Source organism: Microtus oregoni, unplaced genomic scaffold (assembly GCF_018167655.1).
Source record: "Microtus oregoni isolate MIOR12 unplaced genomic scaffold, Mior012 000029F_ref0000214, whole genome shotgun sequence".
In the NCBI taxonomy this organism is placed as follows: Eukaryota; Metazoa; Chordata; class Mammalia; order Rodentia; family Cricetidae; genus Microtus; species Microtus oregoni.
In genome coordinates, this window is record NW_024543088.1 from 28,959,321 (window position 1) to 28,981,011 (window position 21,691).

Here is a 21,691-nt window from a genome sequence, read left to right on the forward strand (position 1 = left end):
CTGGACATGACAGGAGTCTCCTAAATCTCAAAGCCTTTTCTAGTGATACTCCTCCCCTTACAAAGCCACATCTGCTAATCCTTCCCAAATAGTTACTGCAACTGGGGACCAAGTATTCAAACATATAAACCTATGGGAATCATTCTTGTAAATGGTGGCTGCTCTTTGGTTTTCCAGATGCCCCCTCCCAAATTATCCCACATCATCTTAGATGATAGAGTGTTTTTCTTAATTTGCAAAATGTAAATGGAGTAAATATTGCAACTATAATTCTTGATTAATAACTATTTTGCATATGTAATTTTACTATGTCACAGTTAAAACCTTCCTTTTTAATTAGACAGAAAAGGGAAAATGATGTGGGATATCCTTCTGTATATATGTTGCTTTTATTGGCTAATGAATAAAGCTGTTTTGGCCAATGACTTAGCAGAGTAAAGCCAGGTGGGAAATCAGAGCAGAAATAGAGATAGAAAGAGAGAGTAGGTGGAGTCAGAGAGGTGCCATGTAGCCAACGAAGGAGAAAGATGCCAGAACCTTACCAGTAGGCCATAGCCTCATGGTGATACACAGATTAATAAAAATGCATTGATCTAAGGTGTAAGAACTAACTAAGAATACACCTAAGACTAACACCATTTGCCAAGTGGTGTTGTAGTTAATATAGTTTCTGTGTGATTATTTGGACCTGGGCATCTAGGAAACAAATGAACAGTCTTCTTTTACATATTCTCATTTAAACCATTACAAAGTCTTTCATATCCTTGGTTGCCATTTTATTTTAAAATACCATTACCTATATGATAAGAAAAATATGCTTTCCATTTATTATAAATAACATAGAAAGTTGTAGGTGCAATTTAGAATGTAAGGAAGCTTATACTGAGTTTAAATATTGTATCCATCTTATATTTAATATACCATATGTTTTATATACATTATATCATACACATATGAAATAAATTTATGTATTTATATAATACATTATATATGTATTTATATATGACTATTGGGAGTCCAAGGAATAAATAAAACTTTTGTCTGGTGGTTTGGTTAGTTTTCACAGGACCCTTATCATCTATGGAATCCTTTATGTATTCTTATGGTATCTTCTATCTGTATTGTAACATTCTGATGTCACTCTCATGAACAAAAGTAATTATTATGTCTTTTTTTCCCTGAATAAACCAGTGGATGCTTTTCATCATAAAATAAGTTATAAAAACCATTAACTTTTTTTCAATCACTGAAACATGAACAGACATTTCCCCCCCTCAGTTTGCAGTCCTGTTTGCACAGTGTGGTCATTCCTTCACATAAAAGGGACATCCCAGGTTGATGTGCAACACAACTGTAAAACCCACTGAATTTTAAATATTTACTACACAAATGTAGATGTATAAAAGATCTTTAATGTATTGGTTTTATTGAATTTATCAATTAGCAAAATATAGTATTTCCTTTTGCTTTCTAAATGTGGAAAGTTGGTATCTTCTATTGACTTGCATTTTATTTCTGCTGAACAGTACAGCTCTGTCCCCAAAACAGGAGACCTGGGGAAAACTAGGAGTCTTCTCTCCATGTAGAACAGAGTTGTCTTTTTAGCTATGTTCTTTATGTCCCTGTGGTTTAATTAATACATGTCTTCTTTTAAAGACATTACTTGAAGGATTCTACAATACCAAGACACAGGTAGCTGTCAACAAAAACACAACACTACATGATAAAGAAGTAATGATAAAGAGAGAAGTAATTCTTTCTATTGGCAAGTGTTTATTAGGTATGTTTATCAGAGGGAAGTTATTGGAGATGTCTGGAGAAAGAGGCCCATAGAAAAGGCCAGACAGTATCAAGGAGACAATGTTCTGGGGGTCTTTATTGGCTAATGACTCACCTACCCTTTCTTTTTGCTTTTTCCAGAACGCTGTGATGACTGGGGACTAGATACGATGAGACAAATCCAAGTGTTTGAAGACGAGCCAGCCCGCATCAAATGCCCCCTCTTTGAACACTTCTTGAAGTACAACTACAGCACTGCCCATTCCTCTGGACTTACCCTGATCTGGTACTGGACCAGGCAAGATCGGGACCTGGAGGAGCCCATTAACTTCCGCCTCCCAGAGAATCGCATCAGTAAGGAGAAAGATGTGCTCTGGTTTCGGCCCACCCTACTCAATGACACAGGCAATTACACCTGCATGTTGAGGTAGGCTGCTCCTCAGTGGTGACCTTCCCTTGTCCTTGGAGTCCCTAGGGTTTTATTTAAATCATGAGCATGCCGTGACAACTGTGCAGGAGAAGGATACTTTAGATGGGTTATGCCTTACCTCAGTGATATGGGAGGTGTGCAGAGAGGTTCTGTCTCTGAGACTATTCTTCACAGGTGGTTTCTTTTAAGAAGTGATACATAGCAATGTTGTCAGAATCTGGGGTTGAGTTTATTGGCTTCTTTCCATGGCCATGGATCCTGCCTACATGGTTGCCTTGCCTGGAGGCATCGTTTCCCTGGAAAATGAACAATGAAGAGTCAATTCATATCTGTTATGCTTGGCTTTTTCTTGAAGTACCTGGCAAAGACACTACACTCAGGGTATGTTTGTAGAAGGAAGACCGTTTGGGATGCATCGAATATATTTAGCACAGTACATTTCGAATTTCAACCAAAATTCTCTTCAGAAGCAAGTGAATACTATGCCCTTGGGAATCCCAAAAATATGACTTAAAGCAAGCAACCAAAGTTTATACAATCCGTCTTTGTTCTATGTGTCTTTTATTGTTAATGCTTCAAGATGCCCATTTTCTTCTCTGCACATCAATGCCGATGTGTGCTTTTTAATATCCAAATCCCTTTTAAAAAATCATCACCGTTGGGCTTAGCTCTCATAGTCCATTTTGCTACCAAGCTGCAATGTGCTTTCTAAAGTCGTATATAGGACATGTCTGTCACTTAATTTAACACAAATTTCTACTATTTATTAGGAATGTTGGTATCAGTTTTGGAGGCTGGAGGGTTTCATTCCCAGTGTGCAATTTACCGATACTGATCTTCTTCCTCGCTCTTCAGCTTTCAGTCTCTGTGTCTTCACCTCCACCTATTATGAAGTTTTCGTGTTGGATGACAGTCCATGTAAAACCCCATCTGCCTTAACTGTGTCTTGAGAGGCCCAGTTCCATGTGTAATCCAGTTCTGTGGTTCTGAGCTAAATGTTTAAGGTTTGAATTAATGGAAACTATGAACACAGTTGATCCTCTAATAATTAGTAAGCCTGATTCCTTTCTCATGTGTCTTATCTCTACTTCACTGAGAGTTAGAACAACATTTTGATAAATGTATGCTATGTTATTAGGTAAAAATGTTCTCTGCTCCACCCAAACCCCACCCCCCAAAAAACCTTTAACTCACTAGTCCTTTGGAGAGTACTTGTAGCCTGTGATGCCCCTTAGAGATTGTCATTTGATAACAATTTTATTGGAATAAAGTTTACACTTACATATAGACTTCCAGTGAGAATGGAATGCCCCTGTTCTTATTATCTACACTCCAAAATGGTATAAGTGATGGCATTCAAGCAGATTGTATCAAAAAGAGCTTTGGATGAGAGACAGAAAAGCACAACCTTTGTTAATGCTTAGCTGGTGACCTGGGGAAAGTTGTGCACAAATCTGGAGCTTTGGCATAGTATCTATACCGTGGAAGACTGGGATACATGTTCTTTGAGCTCCTTTTCAACTTTGACAGCTGTTAATCCTTTACCATTTCCTGGGTAACCATCAGTCAGTCCCTGGTGAGGAGCCTTTAGCTGCTTCTGCTTGAATTGTACCTTTGCTGTGCACCTGGTGCTGCTGATGCCCCTGCTGTGCACCTCATGGTACAGAACCTATGTTACTCTTCTTCCACTGACTATCTTTGAAGCTCTGACTATGGTGGCCCATTAAATCCTGCTTATGGTATTCAATAGATTTCCTAGCCCAGATTCCCAATGTGGGCCACATTCTTGTACAGAATAGCATGGGCAGGCCTGTCATAGCAATAACACTCTTTCCTACAGATTTCTTTCTAGTTACTTTCCTATTGCTGTAGTAAGATGCATGACCAAGGAAACTTATAAAAGAAGGCATTTAAGTTGGGGTCGTTGGTTCCAGAAGCTTATAGTACATGGCCATCAAGGTGAGGAGCATGTCAGCAGGCAGGCAGCATGATGGGGAATCAGTAGCTGAGAAGTCTTATATTGATGATAAATCATAAGTTAGAGAAAGCTAACTACGGATGGCATAGGCTTTTGAAACCTCAAATTTCATCCCCAAGGACTCACATCCTCCAAGAACGTCACGCTTCTTAATCCTACCCAAAGATCAGCTGGGACCAAGTATTTAAATGTGTAAGGCTATGGGGACCATTCTCATTCAAACTGCCAGAAAGGTTTGGGGATGTTTAAGGCTTTGGAGTTAGATTCATTTTCCTCTATTTATTGTTCAATTTCTTATGTTCAAATGGTACAGTTGAATTTAAATGTTACTAAGATTATAGATAATGGCTATCATATACTTATATGGTTTTAATTATCATATATATAATTGAGGGATATCCAAGATGTTCGTTGTATAGGAGACCTAGAATAGAAATGCAGGTTGAGCTGTAGTAGAGACGTAGCTTGACAAAGGTGTAGCTCAGGCTGGATGAACGATACTGCATACTTTTCCCCTCACTGCAAGATGATTCCTGTACCTGTTTCTGCCTTCATCATTGCTGGTAGGTGTATACAACAATATTGAAAACTATGTCATAGTTTTTTATGACGTGTTTAGTTTGTTTTTTCTATGAATTCTCTTATTTTCCTGGCACAGGGGACACTGGGTGGATACTTTGTCTCTATTTCCCCTTTTGAAATTTTGATCTTCTTAAAATTTTTTTCTTTTCTATATTATGGTAGCCACAATACTAATATCCTAAATTTTCAGTATTTGGACTTTTAAATGATGACATTGAGAAAAAGAAATTGGAGAAACAACCAAGATTTTAACATATATAAGATAGATATGTCACAGAAAAATAGAGTGTGAGTTTAAAGTTATCTGCAGCAATCATGTGAGGCAATTGAGAACACTGGCCAGAAACAGTAACACCAAAACACTTCAGTTCTGATGTTGGAATCCAATAAAACCTTAAAGCTAAAAAAAAAAAAAAATCTAAATCTTACTGGTCATAACCTGGAAAGTGTTCTGTTTCAAAGGTTGATTGCACCCTTAAACACTCTGTCCTTACCTTTGCCTACTGCTGACGAGAGTATTTGAAATGACCACTTTTAATACATGTTTGAGGTCATGTATCGAGTATAAATATTTTAGCACATTAGTAGCAGGTACCTCTGTTTGCTTTGTAGTGCGCAGTGTTAATTAGTGTGAGAAATATTTCAGCGAGTCACTTAAGAAGCACTTGAACTCACACGTGTAAAGAAGTCCCAGCTATGTGCCACCAAATGCAGGCGGGCCTTCATGCTCTGGGCATGTTTTGTCTTTTCAGGAACACTACATATTGCTGCAAGGTTGCCTTTCCACTGGAAGTCGTTCAGAAGGACAGCTGCTTCAATTCCCCCATGAGACTCCCCGTGCATAAACTGTACATCGAGCATAGTATTCATAACATCACATGTCCAAATGTAGATGGCTACTTTCCTCCCAGTGTCAAACCAGCCGTCACTTGGTATAAGGTAAGGAAACTAGAGCATGTGATTTTTTTTTAAAAAAAAATAGCCATAAATACCTGAGTTGAATGATAACACCGATACTTGGCTATTCAGATCTTTGACTTCTTCATTAATATTTTTGCACACACTTCTGCCACTTCCTTGTTTTGTTCTGTTTTAGGAGGAGAGGTGTGGGTTTCTTCCCCTCAGCCCACTGTTTCCCACATGATGTTCTCTGGAGTCCCAGAACTAACTACCTGATTTCTGTTAACTCCCTGGAACATATTTTGAGAAATTCTGCCCGCTTCCTCTCACTGCTTTGGGAGGTCAGAAGCTGCTGATTCATGACGTGAATCTCAGCCCCTTGTTGAGTCAGGACTGTCATTTTTTATTCATGTGTGTTTTGTGGATTGCCGTCATTTGTGGGCATCATCTATCTGTCTGTGGACTCCACATCTGAGGATCTGTAAAAATGTTTTTATCAAAAAATGTGAATATTGAAAGGTGGTGCATGTGGCAACACTGCAGTGTAGCCTTTGAATCTTGTGGAGTCTCCACCAGCAGCAACGTGGGGAACACAGCCTACAGCAAAACTCATTAGGAACTGAGCAGTGGGAGAAATTTCTCTCCCTGAGACAAGTCACAAAAGTCCCCCAGCAAGAAGTTCTGATGGGGCTGGGGTAGTTCTACCATTGTGCTCCTCAGAAATGCTAGCTAGAGCAAGGAGGAGCTGTAGGACTAGAGAGACATTTGCCTACGATGCCTGATGCCTTGAAGTTTGATGCCCTGCTTACAAGAAAGGATAGATTTGATCAGTATAAGGAAAGAAAGAAAATGGCATTACTGGACATGGAGGAAGGGAGGGGTAGGAATATCTCAGGACTGAGGCTAGACATGGAGGAAGGAAAAAAATGGGAACTTCTCAGGACTGAGGCCAGACATAGAGGAAGGTAAAGGAGGGAACATTTCAGAACTGAGGCATTTTGAAGAATCTCTCTTCATATGAAGATGCAATCATATTCTAAAGTCCAGAAAAGGTTATTTTTAGATGAAAGTGAGCAATAAAAAAATTAAGTCCCATTTATGTTTCAAGAAAAGGGTGCATAAAACAATAATATTTCTGCAGCAAAAAAGTATGTTAGAAGGCTATACTATTTAAAAACAGACTCTTTAACAACAGGCCTACATCAGGAAAATGATATAATACATAAATAAATAGGGTGCAGAAATAGAATTTACTTGTCTGAAGCTTACATAAATATTAAAAACTTAATATGAAGAAATCATTTTATACATGAAATGGAAATAAGATGGAAAATAACACTAAATCCAAGCATGCACATATACACACATACACATACACACAAACATGCATGTATACACAGAAATATATACATGCACACACAGACAGGTATATAAATAAGCACACATACACATGCACGTATACACATACATATGTGTGCCCATACACTCATATACATGTTGTGCATACCAAAGTACCCGTATACATACATATGTGCACATATGTACACATAGAAGTATGCACACTAATATATTCACACACATGCACACAGGTATACCCATTGCCATGCTCACACAGTGCACAGAAACTGCTGAAGATTGGTAGGAAGTAAAGAGAAAATTTAAAACTAAAAAGATAACCATAACGAAAGGCTAGAGTGACCACACAAATATATAATAAAGGAAATTTTTAAGACAGTGAGTGTTAACCAGAGAGGAAATGGACATTTCACAATAGTGTCAAGATCATTTAATTGGGAAGCCATGAAACAACAGAAGTATCTCTGACTTACAAAAGTGTTTCAAAATACATGAAATTCTTAGAAATTGCCAGAACTAGAGGGGGAAATAGACAAATTCACAAGTGCAGTTCAGCAGTTTAAAATTTTCTTGGTCAATTGCTAATGAAATGACTTAGTAGTCAGCTTTTTTTTAACTGTATTAGTATTCTGTTAAGAATTTTTTTGCAACACATTTTATTTTTTATTAAATTAATTAATTTTTAAAAATTTTTTATTGAGAAAAAGAAAAAAAAGTTTCTGCCTCCTCCCAGCCTCCCATTTCCCTCCCCCTCCTCCCACTCTTCTCCCCCTCCCCCCATTCCTCTCCCCCTCCCTCTCCAGTCCAAAGAGCAGTCAGGGTTCCCTGCCCTCTGGGCACTCCAAGGTCCTCCCCCCTCCATCCACCTCTAGGAGGGTGAGCATCCAAACAGGCTAGACTCCCACAAAGCCAATACATGCAGTAGGATCAAAACCCAGTGCCATTGTCCTTGGCTTTTCATCAGCCCTCATTGTCCACCATGTTCAGAGAGTTCGGTTTTATCCCATGCTTTTTCAGTCCCAGTCCAGTTGGTCTTGGTGAGCTCCCAATAGATCAGCCCCACCTTCTCAGTGGGTGGGTGATCCCCTTGCAGTCTTGACTTTCTTGCTCATGTTCTCCCTCCTTCTGTTCCTCATGGGGACTTTGGGAGGTCAGTCCAGTGCTCCAGTGTGGGTCTCTGTCTCTATCTCCATCCATCACCAGATGAAGGTTCTATGGTGATATGCAAGATATTCGTCAGTATTGCTATAGGATAGGGTCATTTCAGGTGCCCTATCCTCAGCTGCCCAAGGAACTAACTGGGGACATCGCCTTGGGCTCCTGGGAGCCACTCTAGGTTCAAGTCTCTTGCCAACCCTAAGGTGTCTCCCTTAACTAAGATTTGTGCTTCCCTGCTCCCCTATCCAACCTTCCTTTATCCCAATCATCCTGTTTCCCCAAGTTGCCCCCATCCTCCCCTTCTCACTTTTCTCTCCCCAACTCCCTTTACCCCCATCCCACCCCACTCCCAAGATCCCAATTTTTCCTCTGGCAATTTTGTCTACTTCCCATAGCCAGGAGGATAACTATATGTTTTTCTTTGGGTTCACCTTCTTATTTAGCTTCTTTAGGATCACCAATTATAGACTCCGTGACCTTTATTTATGGCCAGAAACTAACTTTGAGTGAGTACATCCCATGTTCATCTTTTTGGGTCTGGGTTATCTCACTCAGGACAGTATTTTCTATTTCCATCCATTTGCATGCAAAATTAGAGAAGTCATTGTTACTTAACGCTGAGTAGTACTCTAATATGTATATATTCCACACTTTCTTCATCCATTCCTCCAATGAAGGACATCTAGGTTGTTTCCAGGTTCTGGCTATTACAAATAATGCTGCTATGAACAGAGTTGAACAAATGCTTTTGTCATATGATAGGGTATCTCTTGGGGATATTCCCAAGAGTCGTATTGCTGTTTCCAGTGGTAGGTTGATCCCGAATTTCCTGAGAAACCACCACACTGATTTCCAAAGTGGTTGCACAAGTTTGCATTCCCACCAGCAATGGATGAGGGTACCCCTTCCTCCACAACGTCTCCAGCAAAGGCTATCATTGGAGTTTTTCATTTTAGCCATTCTGACAGGTGTAAGATGATATCTCAAAGATGTTTTGATTTGCATTTCACTGATTGCTAAGGAGGTTTAGCATGTCCTTAAGTGTCTTTTGGCCATTTGAACTTCTTCTGTTGAGAATTCTCCGTTCAGTTCAGTGCCCCATTTTTTTAATTGGGTTAATAAGCATTTTAAAGTCTAGTTTCTTGGGTTCTCTATATATTTTGGAGATCAGATCTTTGTCTGTTGCGGGGTTGTTGAAGATCTTCTCCCAGGCAGTAGGTTGCCTTTTTGTCTTAGTGACAGTGTCCTTTGCTTTACAGAAGCTTCTCAGTTTTAGTAGGTCCCATTTATTCAATGTTGCCCTTAATGTCTGTGCTGCTGGGGTTATACATAGGAAGCGATCTCCTGTGCCCATCTGTTGTGGGGTACTTCCCACTTTCTCTTCTATCAGGTTCAGTGTGTTCGGACTGATATTGAGGTCTTTGATCCATTTGGACTTGAGTTTTGTGCACGGTGATAGATATGGGTCTATTTTCATTCTTCTACAGATTGACATCCAGTTTTGCCAGCACAATTTGTTGAATATGCTCTCTTTCTTCCATTGTATAATTTTAGCTCCTTTATCGAAAATGAGGTGTTCATAGGTTTGTGGATTAAAATTCTGGTCTTCTATGCGATTCCATTGGTCAACTTCTCTGTTTTTATGCTAGTACGACACTGTTTTCATTACTGTAGCTCTGTAATAGAGTTTGAAGTCAGGGATGGTAATGCCTCCAGAAGATCCTTTATTGTATAAGATTGTTTTGGCTATCCTGGGTTTTTTGTTTTTCCATATAAAGTTGATTATTGTCCTCTCCAGATCTGTGAAGAATTTTGATGGGACCTTGATGTGGATTGCATTGAATCTATACATTGCCTTTGGTAGAATTGCCATTTTTACTATGTTGATCCTCCCAATCCAAGAGCAAGGGAGGTCCTTCCATTTTCTGGTATCCTCTTCAATTTCTTTCTTCAATGCCTTAAAGTTCTTGTCAAAGAGATCTTTCACTTCCTTGGTTAGAGTTACCCCAAGATATTTTATGCTGTTTGTGGCTATTGTGAAAGGTGAAGCTTCTCTGATTTCCCTCTCTGCTTCTATATCCTTTGTGTATAAGAGGGCGACTGATTTTTTGGAGTTGATCTTGTATCCTGCCACATTACTAAAGGTGTTTATCAGCTGTAGGAGTTCTTTGGTGGAGTGTTAGGGGTCACTTATGTACACTATCATATCATCTGCAAACAACAAAAGTTTAACTTCTTCCTTTCCAATTCGAATCCCCTTGATTCCCTTATGCTGTCTTATTGCTATTGCTAGAATTTCAAGCACTATATTGAAGAGGTATGGAGAGAGTGGACAGCCTTGTCGTGTTCCTGATTTTAGTTGGATGTCTTTGAGTTTCTCTCCGTTTAATTTGATGTTAGCTGTTGGCTTGCTGTAAATAGCTTTTATTATATTTAGGTATGACCCTTGTATCCCTAATCTCTCCAAGACTTTTATCATAAAGGGATGTTGAATTTTGTCAAATGCTTTTTCAGCATCTAATGAAATGATCATATGGTTTTGTTTCTTTCAGTTTATTTATATGCTGGATTACATTGATAGATTTTCGTATGTTGAACCAGCCCTGCATCTCTGGGATGAAGCCTACTTGATCATAATGGATAATTTTTCTAATATGTTCTTGGGTTCGGTTTGCCAGTATTTTGTTGAGGATTTTTGCATCGATATTCATGAGTGATATAGGCCTGTTATTCTCTTTCTTGTTTGGGTCTTTTTGTGGTTTTGGTATCAGAGTAACTGTAGCTTCATAAAAGGAATTTGGTAATGACTCTTCTGTTTCTATATTGTGAAATACATTAAGGAGTATAGGTTTAGGTATTCTTGGAAGTTCTGGTAGAATTCTGCATTGAAACCATCTGGTCATGGGCTTTTTTTGGTAGGGAGGTTTTTGATAACAGCGTCTAATTCTTCGCGACTAACAGGTCTATTTAGATTGTTCACATGGTCCTGGTTTAACTTTGGTATATGATATTTATCTTAAAAAGTGTCCATTTCTTTTACATTTTCCGGTTTTGTGGCAAACAGGCTTTTGTAGTAAGATCTAACGATTCTCTGAATTTCCTCTGTGTCTGTGGTTATGTCCCCCTTTTCATTTCTGATCTTATTAATTTGCATATTCTCTCTCTGCCATTTGATTAGTTTGGATAGGGGTTTATCAATATTGTTGATTTTCTCCAGGAACCAGCTTTTGTTTCATTGATTCCTTGGATTGTTTTCTGTGTTTCTATTTTGTTGATTTCAGCCCCCAGTTTGATTATTTCCAGTCTTCTACTCCTCCTAGGTGAGTCTGCTTCTTTTTTTTTTCTAGAGATTTCAGGTGGGCTGTTAAGTCTCCAATGTGTGCTTTCTCTGTTTTCTTTAAGTGGGCACTTAGTGCTATGAACTTTCCTCTTAGGACTGCTTTCATAGTGTCCCATAAGTTTGAGTATGTTGTTTATTTTCATTGAATTCAAGGAAGACTTTAATTTCTTTCTTTATTTCTTCCTTAATCCAGGTATGGTTCAGTAGTTGACTGTTCAGTTTCCATGAGTTTGTAGGCTTTCTGGGGGTAGCATTTTTGTTGAATTCTAACTTTAATCCATGGTGATCTGATAAAACACAGGTGGTTACTAATATTTTTTGTAACTGTGGAAGTTTGCTTTGTTACCTAGTATGTGGTCAATTTTCGAGAAGGTTCCATGAGCTGCAGAGAAGAAAATATATTCTTTTTTATTTGGGAGGAATATTCTATAGATGTCTGTTAAGTCCAATTGATTCATTACCTTCATTAATTCTCTAATTTCTCTGTTAGGTTTCCTTCTGATTGACCTGTCCATTGGTGAGAGAGGAGTGTTGAAGTCTCCTACTATTAGTGTGTGTGGTTTGATGGCTGTCTTGAGTTTTAGTAATGTTTCTTTTATGTATGTGGGTGCTTTTATATTAGGTGCATAGATATTCAGGATTGAGACTTCATCCTGATGAATTGTTCCTGTTATGAGTATAAAATGTCCCTCTCCATCTCTTCTGACTGATTTAAGTTTGAAGTCAACTTTGTTAGAAATTAGTATGGCCACACCTGCTTGTTTCTTAGGTCCATTTGCTTGATCAGCCTTTTCCCAGTCCTTTACTCTGAGTAAGGTGCCTGTCTTTGTGGTTGAATTGTGTTTCTTGTAAACAGCAGAATGTTGGATCCTGTTTTCGTATCCAATCTCTTAGCCTGTGCCTTTTTATAGGTGAGTTGAGTCCATTGACATTAAGTGATATTAATGATCAGTGGTTGTTAACTCCGGTCACTTTTTTGGTAGTAGAGATTGTGTGTTTCCCTTCTTTGGGTAGTGTTGGTGAAGGGTCTCTAGATGTCTGAGTTATTGTGGTCATTGTTGGACTCCTTGGTTAGTGATTTTCCTTCTATTACTTTCTGTAAGGCTGGATTTGTGGCTACGTATTGTTTAAATTTGTTTTTATCCTGGAAAGTTTTGTTTTCTCCATTTATAGTGAACGAAAGCTTGGCTGGGTATAGTAGTCTGGGCTTGCATCCATGGTCTCTTAGTTTTTGCAGTACATCTATCCAGGACCTTTTGGCTTTCATGGTTTCCATAGAGAAGTCCGGTGTAAGTCTGATAGGTTTACCTTTATAAGTAACTTGGCCTTTTTTCTTTGCAGCTCTTAATATTCTTTCTTTATTCTGTATGCTTTGTGTTTTGATTATTATATGGCGAGGGGATTTTTTTTTGATCCAGCCTATTCGGTGTTCTGTATGCTTCTTGAACCTTCATAGGTACATCTTTCTTTAGGTTGGGAAAGTTTTCTTCTATAATTTTATTAAATATATTTTCTGGACTGTTGAGCTGCACTTCTTCTCCTTCTTCTACTCCAGTTATTCTTAGGTTTTGTCTTTTTATTGTGTCTCATATTTCCTGAATGTTTTATGATGAGAGTTTGTTGGACTTGCAGTTTTCTTTGATCAGTGCGTTTATTTTCTCTATGTTATCTTCAGAATCTGAGATTCTTTCTTCTATCTCTTGTATTCTGCTGGTTATGATTAATTTTTAAATGATATTTTCTCATGCCTTCTGTAGGCCAGAAATTGACAACCTGAAATTTCCTAATGGTAAAACATTCAGTGGTTTCAGTTCACCAGAGTATGTAATGAGAATTTTGAAACTTAACTAGTTATATAGGAAGTCAGTGTGTGATCGTGAAAACTAGTAAACAAAGAGAAATAAGAATTATTCTTTTTCTGAAACTAATATCGTGCCATGGCTTGACATACCAGAGACACAGAGAGCACAGGAAGGCCTGGAGCTACTACATCATGAGTCTAAAATCAGCAAAGTGCAAACCACATATGCATGGTTCTCCTGATATAAAAGGGAAAAGTACCATATTAGGGAAACATGTAATGATTTTTTTAGAAAGAGAATGAACCCACATATCGAACAATGGACCTACACATACATGGTAAAATTATACCTGCAATGAGACTGTTTCAGAGAGTTTAAATGGGTTCTACTCGGATGAGAAAATAGTGAAGGACATTTGACTGACCAGGGCTGTGTGGAAGGCCTGCAATGGTGATTCTCAGTATTATATTCCTGGTCTTGCTGGTGTTTACAAAGATAATATACGTTGTAATAACTCAATAGTTAATTCACACGATTATACTGGTTTCTGCATATGTTTTGTTGTGTGCTAAAATAAGTACGAAAGAAATAGATATGGAGAATTGAGTGTGGGAGACAAGAGAGAGAATAAGGGAGGGGAGGAGAGTGGGAAGGGAAGTCAGTGGGCAGGAGAGACAGAAAGATTGAAGATACAATAACCTACTGCAGTGTATGGTCCACAGTTGAGCACTGTTTCACATACATTACAAAACACAATAGAAAACTGGAATATTCTGAGCGTGGAACACAGATAATAGCAATAAATCATTACTTTTAAGTGGAACAATGGGGCCTTAATTATACTGTCGATGGGATTTAATTTAGAGATGCACACAGAAGTATTTACAGGTGACAGTATTAGTATTGGTATTGATATTAGTATTAGTATTGGTATTGGTATTGGTATTAGTATTTATTAGTGAGGTGATATTAACAGATTCACTCCAAAAAACCAAATCCTCACTGTGGGAAGCTTCCTTGTCTACCAACATGACTTCTTCTCAATTCTCTGTGTTCCTATACACTTTCTATCCTTCTTCTCACTTTCCCCATGCATGGCCTCTGCCTAGGATTCTCTCTCAGAACAAGACAGATTCCACTCCTATCATGGGCTGCTCCCCGGGTCACACCTGTAGACCTTTACCTATGTGATGTCCATTTAAGGTGACTTTCTACTTCACTCACTGCTGGACTCTTCTATTCACATACAAATACACTGGCTAAAGATAAACAGCTTCCTCATAGGCACAGAGTGGGGTTCAGCATGATAAATGAGATATAGGCCCAGCTCCGTGCAATCTCAATAGGAACACACAATTCAACATGAGTACCATGTATGCATGTGTACATATGTACACATGCAGGCAGACACTCACTCATGTAAAACAACATTGAATACATCTTTTTTTTAAAAAAAAAAGTGTAATGTTAAGCCCCACAAAGTAGTAGAGAGAAAAAGTTCTGCTTTTCATAAGAAACTTTGATGTCCTATGAGAGCAGTTGCCTCTTACATATTTCATATCAAATTATTCCAATTTTTGAATTTCCTGTCTCCATGAATGGTGATGCTAATAACCAATAGATGAGAAATGGAGGATACTCTGGAGTAAGTTATGGACTTAGTAAATATCACATAAATCCAGAGATGTCTAAGACATCAGGGTAGCAGGTAGACAGACAATCAGAGAGCGGTTGCTATCTTGAAACTAAACAGTCACATTGCACATAGAGAAATGGATGCATCTCTGTGATAATTGAAGCAGTCAGTAATTGAAATAAAGTGAGAAGAGTCACTGGGAGGTGGTGACACACACGCCTTTAATTCCAGCACCTGAGAGGTAGAGGCAGGTGGATCTCTCTGAGTTTGAAGCCAGCCTGGTCTACAAAGCAAATTCCAGGACATCTAGGACTGTTACACAGAGAAACTGAAAGAGGGGGAGGGAGGGAGAGAGAGATGGAGTTGGGAAGGAGGGAGGGAGGGAAGGTAGGAGGGGGGCAGAAAAAGTGGGTAAGTCTGTCTCTGGAGAGTCAGTACAATGATTGAAGACATAAAATCTAGATAAGAGATTGAGAAAATAATCACTTCTATGTAACTATTGCCAAGGCAGAGTCCTCACAGTTTATAGATGGCTCAATGGGTAAATCATTTGCTGTACAACATGGGAACTTGAGTTTGGATCCCCCAAACCCACATAAAGTGTCAGTTGTGGTGAGCACATCTGTAACCACATCAAGACTGGGCGGTTCTACAGTCTCACAGATTTACTAGTCTAGGTGAAATGGTGGGCTGTACATTCAAAGCAAACCTGTTTGAACAAGTGAGGAGAGAGTGGCGCACAGACAAGTGCACACTCACACATGTAGAAGCCTGTGTATACACATACACACACATGCACACACACACACACACACACACACACATATATATATACATACAATATACATGCATATTAACACACACATACATATACACACATGAACACACATACACAAATATACCCACATATACGCAAGTACACAAATATACACACATGTGCAAGCACGCACACACACACACATACACACAACACACATACACACACAGTGCAATTACCTGCTTTAAAGGAGAAGAGACAATGAGAACACAGCCACACCTTCTATCTTCTGGTTATGACGAAACTGCTAACGTGGGTTGCGTTGTTTTCTTTTTCTTTTTGTTTCTCATTCCTCTGCCTTTGTCTCATTGACTGGTACCTTTGAGCTCAAGGATTCTGCCACCATATGGTCAGGACTGAGGTTTTGGGTGGGTGCTTTCTCCGATTTGTTCTGATGACAGTCCTGATATGTCAGTTTTCTACCTTCTGCAGTCATCCTCTGATGTATACAGCACTATTTTTTTTTTAAGGAACATGGTCCTCTATAGTAATAGAAATAAAAGTCGGAGGCTTAAAAGTTACATAATTATAATCCATTTCATTAACTTGCCTTCCTCCTACCACCTGCAAGTTGAAGAATGTTCAGCTCAGAGGAGGAAGAGGAAATGAGTGACTTCTACTTTAATAAGGCCGTCCGTAAGCTAAGTACTTTATTACCACTGTCAGTGATCTTCAGAACTCTAAAAGGTAGACAGCGCCGTTAATAGGGTACAGGATGTGTTCCACATGGCCTACTGTACTTTATTCTCCCAATGCCCTTAGAAAACACAGTGTCCTATTTCCCATATTTTGTAGTCAGTACCTATAAGTCAATGATTCTGAGGCTGGGACAAAATTCCTCAACTAGGCAACTTATAGGTTTTAATGGCTCATAGTGTCAATGATTTGAACTCATTCACCGACTCTATTGCTCTATTGTGCATGGCAAGGCAGAATCAACATGGCTAAAAGACAGGACAGAGGGAAGCTGTCTAACATGCCACATAGATAGTAGAGGGACAGACAGGAAAGGGGCCAGGGGAAAAGATAGTACTAAAATGCAAGTTCCCAGTGACTTACTTCCCTCAACCACAGCCAGCTCTGAGGAATTCACTAATGGGTAGGTGTATTGATGAAGTTTGAAATCTTGTGAGCCAGCAATCACCTGTCCCCAGACCATCACCTGGCAACCAAGTTTTACCACATGAGTTTTTGTGGGATATTTTTTATATAAAAACTGTAACAAAAACCTAGGTGAGATGCTGTTGGGAAATTTATCAAAAACCACTGGGCTAGGAGCCAAGCTTCAACTGCAGGTGTCAAGAGGATGTACTTTAGCTTTAAATTTTGAATTTATTCAACAGTCCAGCTGCAAATGGAGATTCTGGGAGTGCAGGCCATTTCTTCGTGTTTCTAAAGCTTTTCCTGCCTAAGACTGATGCAGAGAGGGGAGTCCAGTCCCTACTTTTAGGTATCAGGGCACTATAAAGGGAAAGATAATATGTGAACATATACTGGTTTGTGAACTAGATGATGGGATATAGAACAAACTGTGGGTAGTGGGGCCTGGAAAGGATCCCAGTGGACTGAGGTTAGAGGAGGAAAAAAACCACGTGTTTCCATTCCAGAAGTGTGGAGAAAGGGGAACAAGACTGAGCATGCCATTCATGTCATTTCTTCCTCCGTCATCCTATCTTCTTCACTGTAGGGTCTCCCTAATTCAGGACTTCTGCAATCCTGGCATGAATTGTTCAGTCAGTGACTGTCAATTGAGGCAGATTTGGTAACTCATCTGAAAAGTATACTATGCTTTATAAATGATTTACTGAATTCCAAATATCTGGCTAGCCAAAGAACTTCTGGAATGCAGAATGTATTTAAGAATGTTGCTTTAGGGGCTGTAGAGATGGCTCAGAGGTTAAGAGAACTGACTGCTGTTCTGGAGGTGCTGAGTTCAATTCCCAGCAACCACATGATGTCTCATACCCATCTATAATGAGATCTGGTGCCCAGAACACTATATACATAACAAATAAATTTAAAAATATGACATTTGAAAAAAAAACAATGTTGGTTTAGTCACGTAGATACCCCATAGCATATAGTAAATTCAGAGTGTGATTTTTCTTACTGCCATTTATTATTATTATTATTATTATTATTATTATTATTAATTGTACAACTTATTTTTCATGTCATCATGCATTTCATGTTGTTTAATTAATTCCTCCTTTTTATTGTTTTGGTTATCTATTTCAAATTTCACTTTATAGAGACTTGTGAAAGGGAGGTCAATTTTCCCTTCTCCATGAGATGGGAGAAACCCATGAGGAAACTGTTTAATTGGGTGTTTTGTTTTGTTTTGTTGGTTTTTCGAGACAGGGTTTCTCTGTAGCTTTGGTGCCTGTACTGGAATTAGTTCTTGTAGACCAGGCTGGCCTCAAACTCCCAGAGATCCACTAATTAGGTGTTTTGTAACTGTGTTACGGTAACTGTGAAGATCCTCTCCTGCCATGTAGCAGGGTGGATGTTAGTCCAGATTGCAGTTTATAGAAATTGAATGTCTTCATGTCCATTGTGATTAAGTTTGGCACAGTACCTCTACTTTAATATTTTTTAAATAAAAAATTCATACAATATATTCCCTTCCCCGAATTCCTCCCAGACCTAAAATAAAATTAATCACAATTGGCTAGATACTGTTGTGGATGTTTCTCCGAAAATATTCAAAGTATTGTCTTTTGTTTCTGATAAAGAACCCTGTGCTGGTGAGTTTTTATATGAACTTGGCACAGGCTAGATTTTTTTTTAATCTGTCAATTAAGAATATACCTAAGATTGGTCTATAGGCCAGACTGTAGGGCCTTTTCCTGATTGATGTTTGATGAGTCAGGGATGGTAGTCCTAAGGTGTGTAAGAAAGCAGACTGAGCAAGCCAGTCAGCAGCATCGCTCCATGGCCTCTGCATCCGCTGCTCCCTTCAGGGTCCTTCCAGACTGCACTCAGCAATGGAGAGTGACCTGAGAATTGTGATCTGAAATGAACCCTCTCCTCCCCAGGTTGTTTGTGATTTAGCATAGCCATAAAGAGTAGAAGACATTGCCTTAGGAAAGAATATTTGTGAAAAATTACCAGGCTCAGACTCTTGTCATGGCACATGCTATTCAGAAGTTAATCCAATCTCTGTGTGATAGATTTTGAGTTACTGCAAGTTACTGTTTCAACTAGTTAGAATGGTTCTTCATCTCCCACTTTTGCCAACAATCTGTAGAGAGGGATTTTTAACCTTTGGCATGAAGTCAGCGTGTTCATGTTTTCTTTGAGAGCTGGACACTTAGAATTCTGTGGATGTACACAAACACAGCATTTGGCATATAGTTTTAGGGCCCCTGAAAACATGAAATTCATTGTTTAAACTGAAAACCAAATTAAATGGACGTTTTGAAACCTTGAGTCTAAATCCGGTCAAATGAATCATCCACTGTGTACACTGGGGGAAGCTAACTCATAGCTCATCTTTGTACCTTTCATGATTATATTTTTTTGTTCTGTGCTAAGTGTGGGAGTTCTTTCTCTTTGCCCTCTCTTGAATATCCAGCATACAGCACGAAACTGAGCCAGTCTTCACTGCACTTAAGAATTGATTGAATAATGGATTTAGACTGCGTTGTAAAACTTCATGAAAATGTATGCCATCTCATTCTTTATTATTATGTGTCTAGCTCTTAACATTGCCTGGCACATAGAAGGGACGTTGTAAATATTTATAAACACTGAAAGACTGAGTTCTATTTATTGGAAATGGCTGACTTATGAAACTCCACAGAACTCAACAACGTGAAGCATAGTTTATGCCAAGATTTTCATAGACTCAGAGCATCCATAGCTACCTCTAACTTTTCAGACAGTACATCTTGAACTCTTTATATTTTTTATTTTCATTTACCCCAAGTATCCCCTAAAACCTACTCCACATGTAATGGTCAATGGTCTGTATATTTAATATGACACATACTCTCTGAGCTCTCAATTCTGTGACATGTATCTGTGCTGCTTTCGTACATATTTCAATCATGTAACACAAATGTTTTATACTCAATATGATAAATATTGATCCAATCACAGGCCCTGTAGACACAGTGTTTATCTACCCTTCACTGGCCCAATAGGAGTTAATTTTCCAGAGGAGGGTAAGCAATGTAAGGAAACTGACATTATAATAAAGCAATGCAAGTAGTATCTAGGAGAAAAAGTACTCCAAGAATGAAGGGAAGTTCTTCACTCTTTCCTGTGCCCAGAGGGTTCTTTCACTTCCCCCACTAGCTCTCAATATTTTCCATCTTGTTTTTAGATCCAGCACAAATCTTTCTCTAGTAAGATTTTTTTTCCTGTAGGCTCACTGTTTGATTCTCATTATACACTTCTTGATCCCAGTATGAATTCCTTTTCATTTATGACAGTCTTCCACTAGGCTGAACACCTATAAATTTATTTTAGAAAATTGTGTCTTTTCCAGTCATGTTTTCACACAGTTCCTGTTTTGTAATAGACTTCTCTAATGGAAGCTACTCCTTACTTTATTATGACATCATCCTACCCACAACCTTTATCTCCTCACACATTTATTTCCTTTCCAGGATCTCCAAAATCATTTCATGTGCTGTTGCCCACTTACGTGGTGTGGTTGGTTGTCATAGCAACCATTGCGTGGTTGACCAGTTGGTCTTGTGTTTAACTTCTCTCTTTTGAATTCAGAATGAGGAACTAATGGGCCAGATCAAAGGGCCATGCTAGTCATACAAGTGTTTTTGCTCCATTGAAGAAATTGACTCAGTGCTAACTAGTTTCTTGATTTTGAAAACTTGTTTTTTTGTTCTTTGAGTAACCAAATCTTTGTTCATGCCACTGTTTTTCTGAATTCTAAGCAAATGTCTCTGAAGCTATAATAATGACTGTTTTCAGGAATAGTTTATTATCTATAAAAATAATGTCTTTAAGACACATACTAAAGAGTCTAGATGTGGAGCTATTTGTATTTAAAAAGATCTAACTAAACTGCAGACTGAGATTAATGTGCATTTGTAATATAACAACGTGCTCATTTTCTATACTGCAATATACGTATTTAAGATGTAAGCATTTCCCTCCTTTTCCTTCATAAAATGCTATTGGACTAACAGCTTTGAAACTGTCCAAAAATTCAGTAAAGATATCTACCGCTTGATGCAGAGAAGTATATTTTGCAGTTTAGCCCTAACTGTAGAGAATTGTCTTTCCACACTCTTAGCGCTGGTGTTGGCCTTGAGTGTGACACAGATACATGAGTATGGCATAGATGCAGGGGTATGGCATAGATGCAGTGTATGACATAGATGCAGTGTATGACATAGATGCAGTGTATGACATAGATGCAGTGTATGACATAGATGCAGGGGTATGACATAGATGCAGTGTATGACATAGATGCAGGGGTATGACATAGATGCAGGGGTATGGCATAGAGGCAGGGGTATGATGTAGATGCAGCATATGGCACAGTTGCAGGGGTATGGCACAGTTACAGGGCCGCAGCATAGGATGATAGCAGAGTGTCATGTGGAGTTGAAAGTAAAAGCTTTGAGACAAATGTACTTTTATTCACAATAGAAACAAATATATCCAATTCCAATCCCAGTTCTAGCACTACCAATTGTAAGAAATCAATAGTTAATTTCTACACATCTTTGTTTCCTCATTCATAAAATGGGGTCAGAAGATTACAAACTTTGTAAGTTTGGGACACGGGAGATAATATTACATCTTAAACACATGTCCTGCTGTAATTTTATAACCCTGGCTTTTGAATAACAATTTTTGACTCTTAGTTCAGAATCCAGTGAGAGACCTTTATTCTAGCACCTGGAAGCGAGTTTCAGCTCTGTGCTATGCTGCCTA

General features: G+C 38.7%; 1 protein-coding gene across 4 annotated transcripts in view; it reads left to right on the forward strand.

The window, feature by feature from the left end:
• The window catches only part of LOC121464952 (interleukin 1 receptor accessory protein), a 148,770-nt gene that overhangs the window by 88,056 nt on the left and 39,023 nt on the right, over window positions 1-21,691 (forward strand). For all 4 annotated transcript variants that reach the window (XR_005976593.1, XR_005976594.1, XM_041678085.1 and 1 more), the window contains exons 3-4: window positions 1,921-2,206; window positions 5,522-5,708. Coding sequence is in view for 2 of the 4 variants with exons in the window: in XM_041678085.1 (XP_041534019.1) it covers window positions 1,921-2,206; window positions 5,522-5,708 (473 nt within the window). In the remaining 2 variants the exon portion in view is untranslated. The remainder of the gene's footprint in view (window positions 1-1,920; window positions 2,207-5,521; window positions 5,709-21,691) is intronic.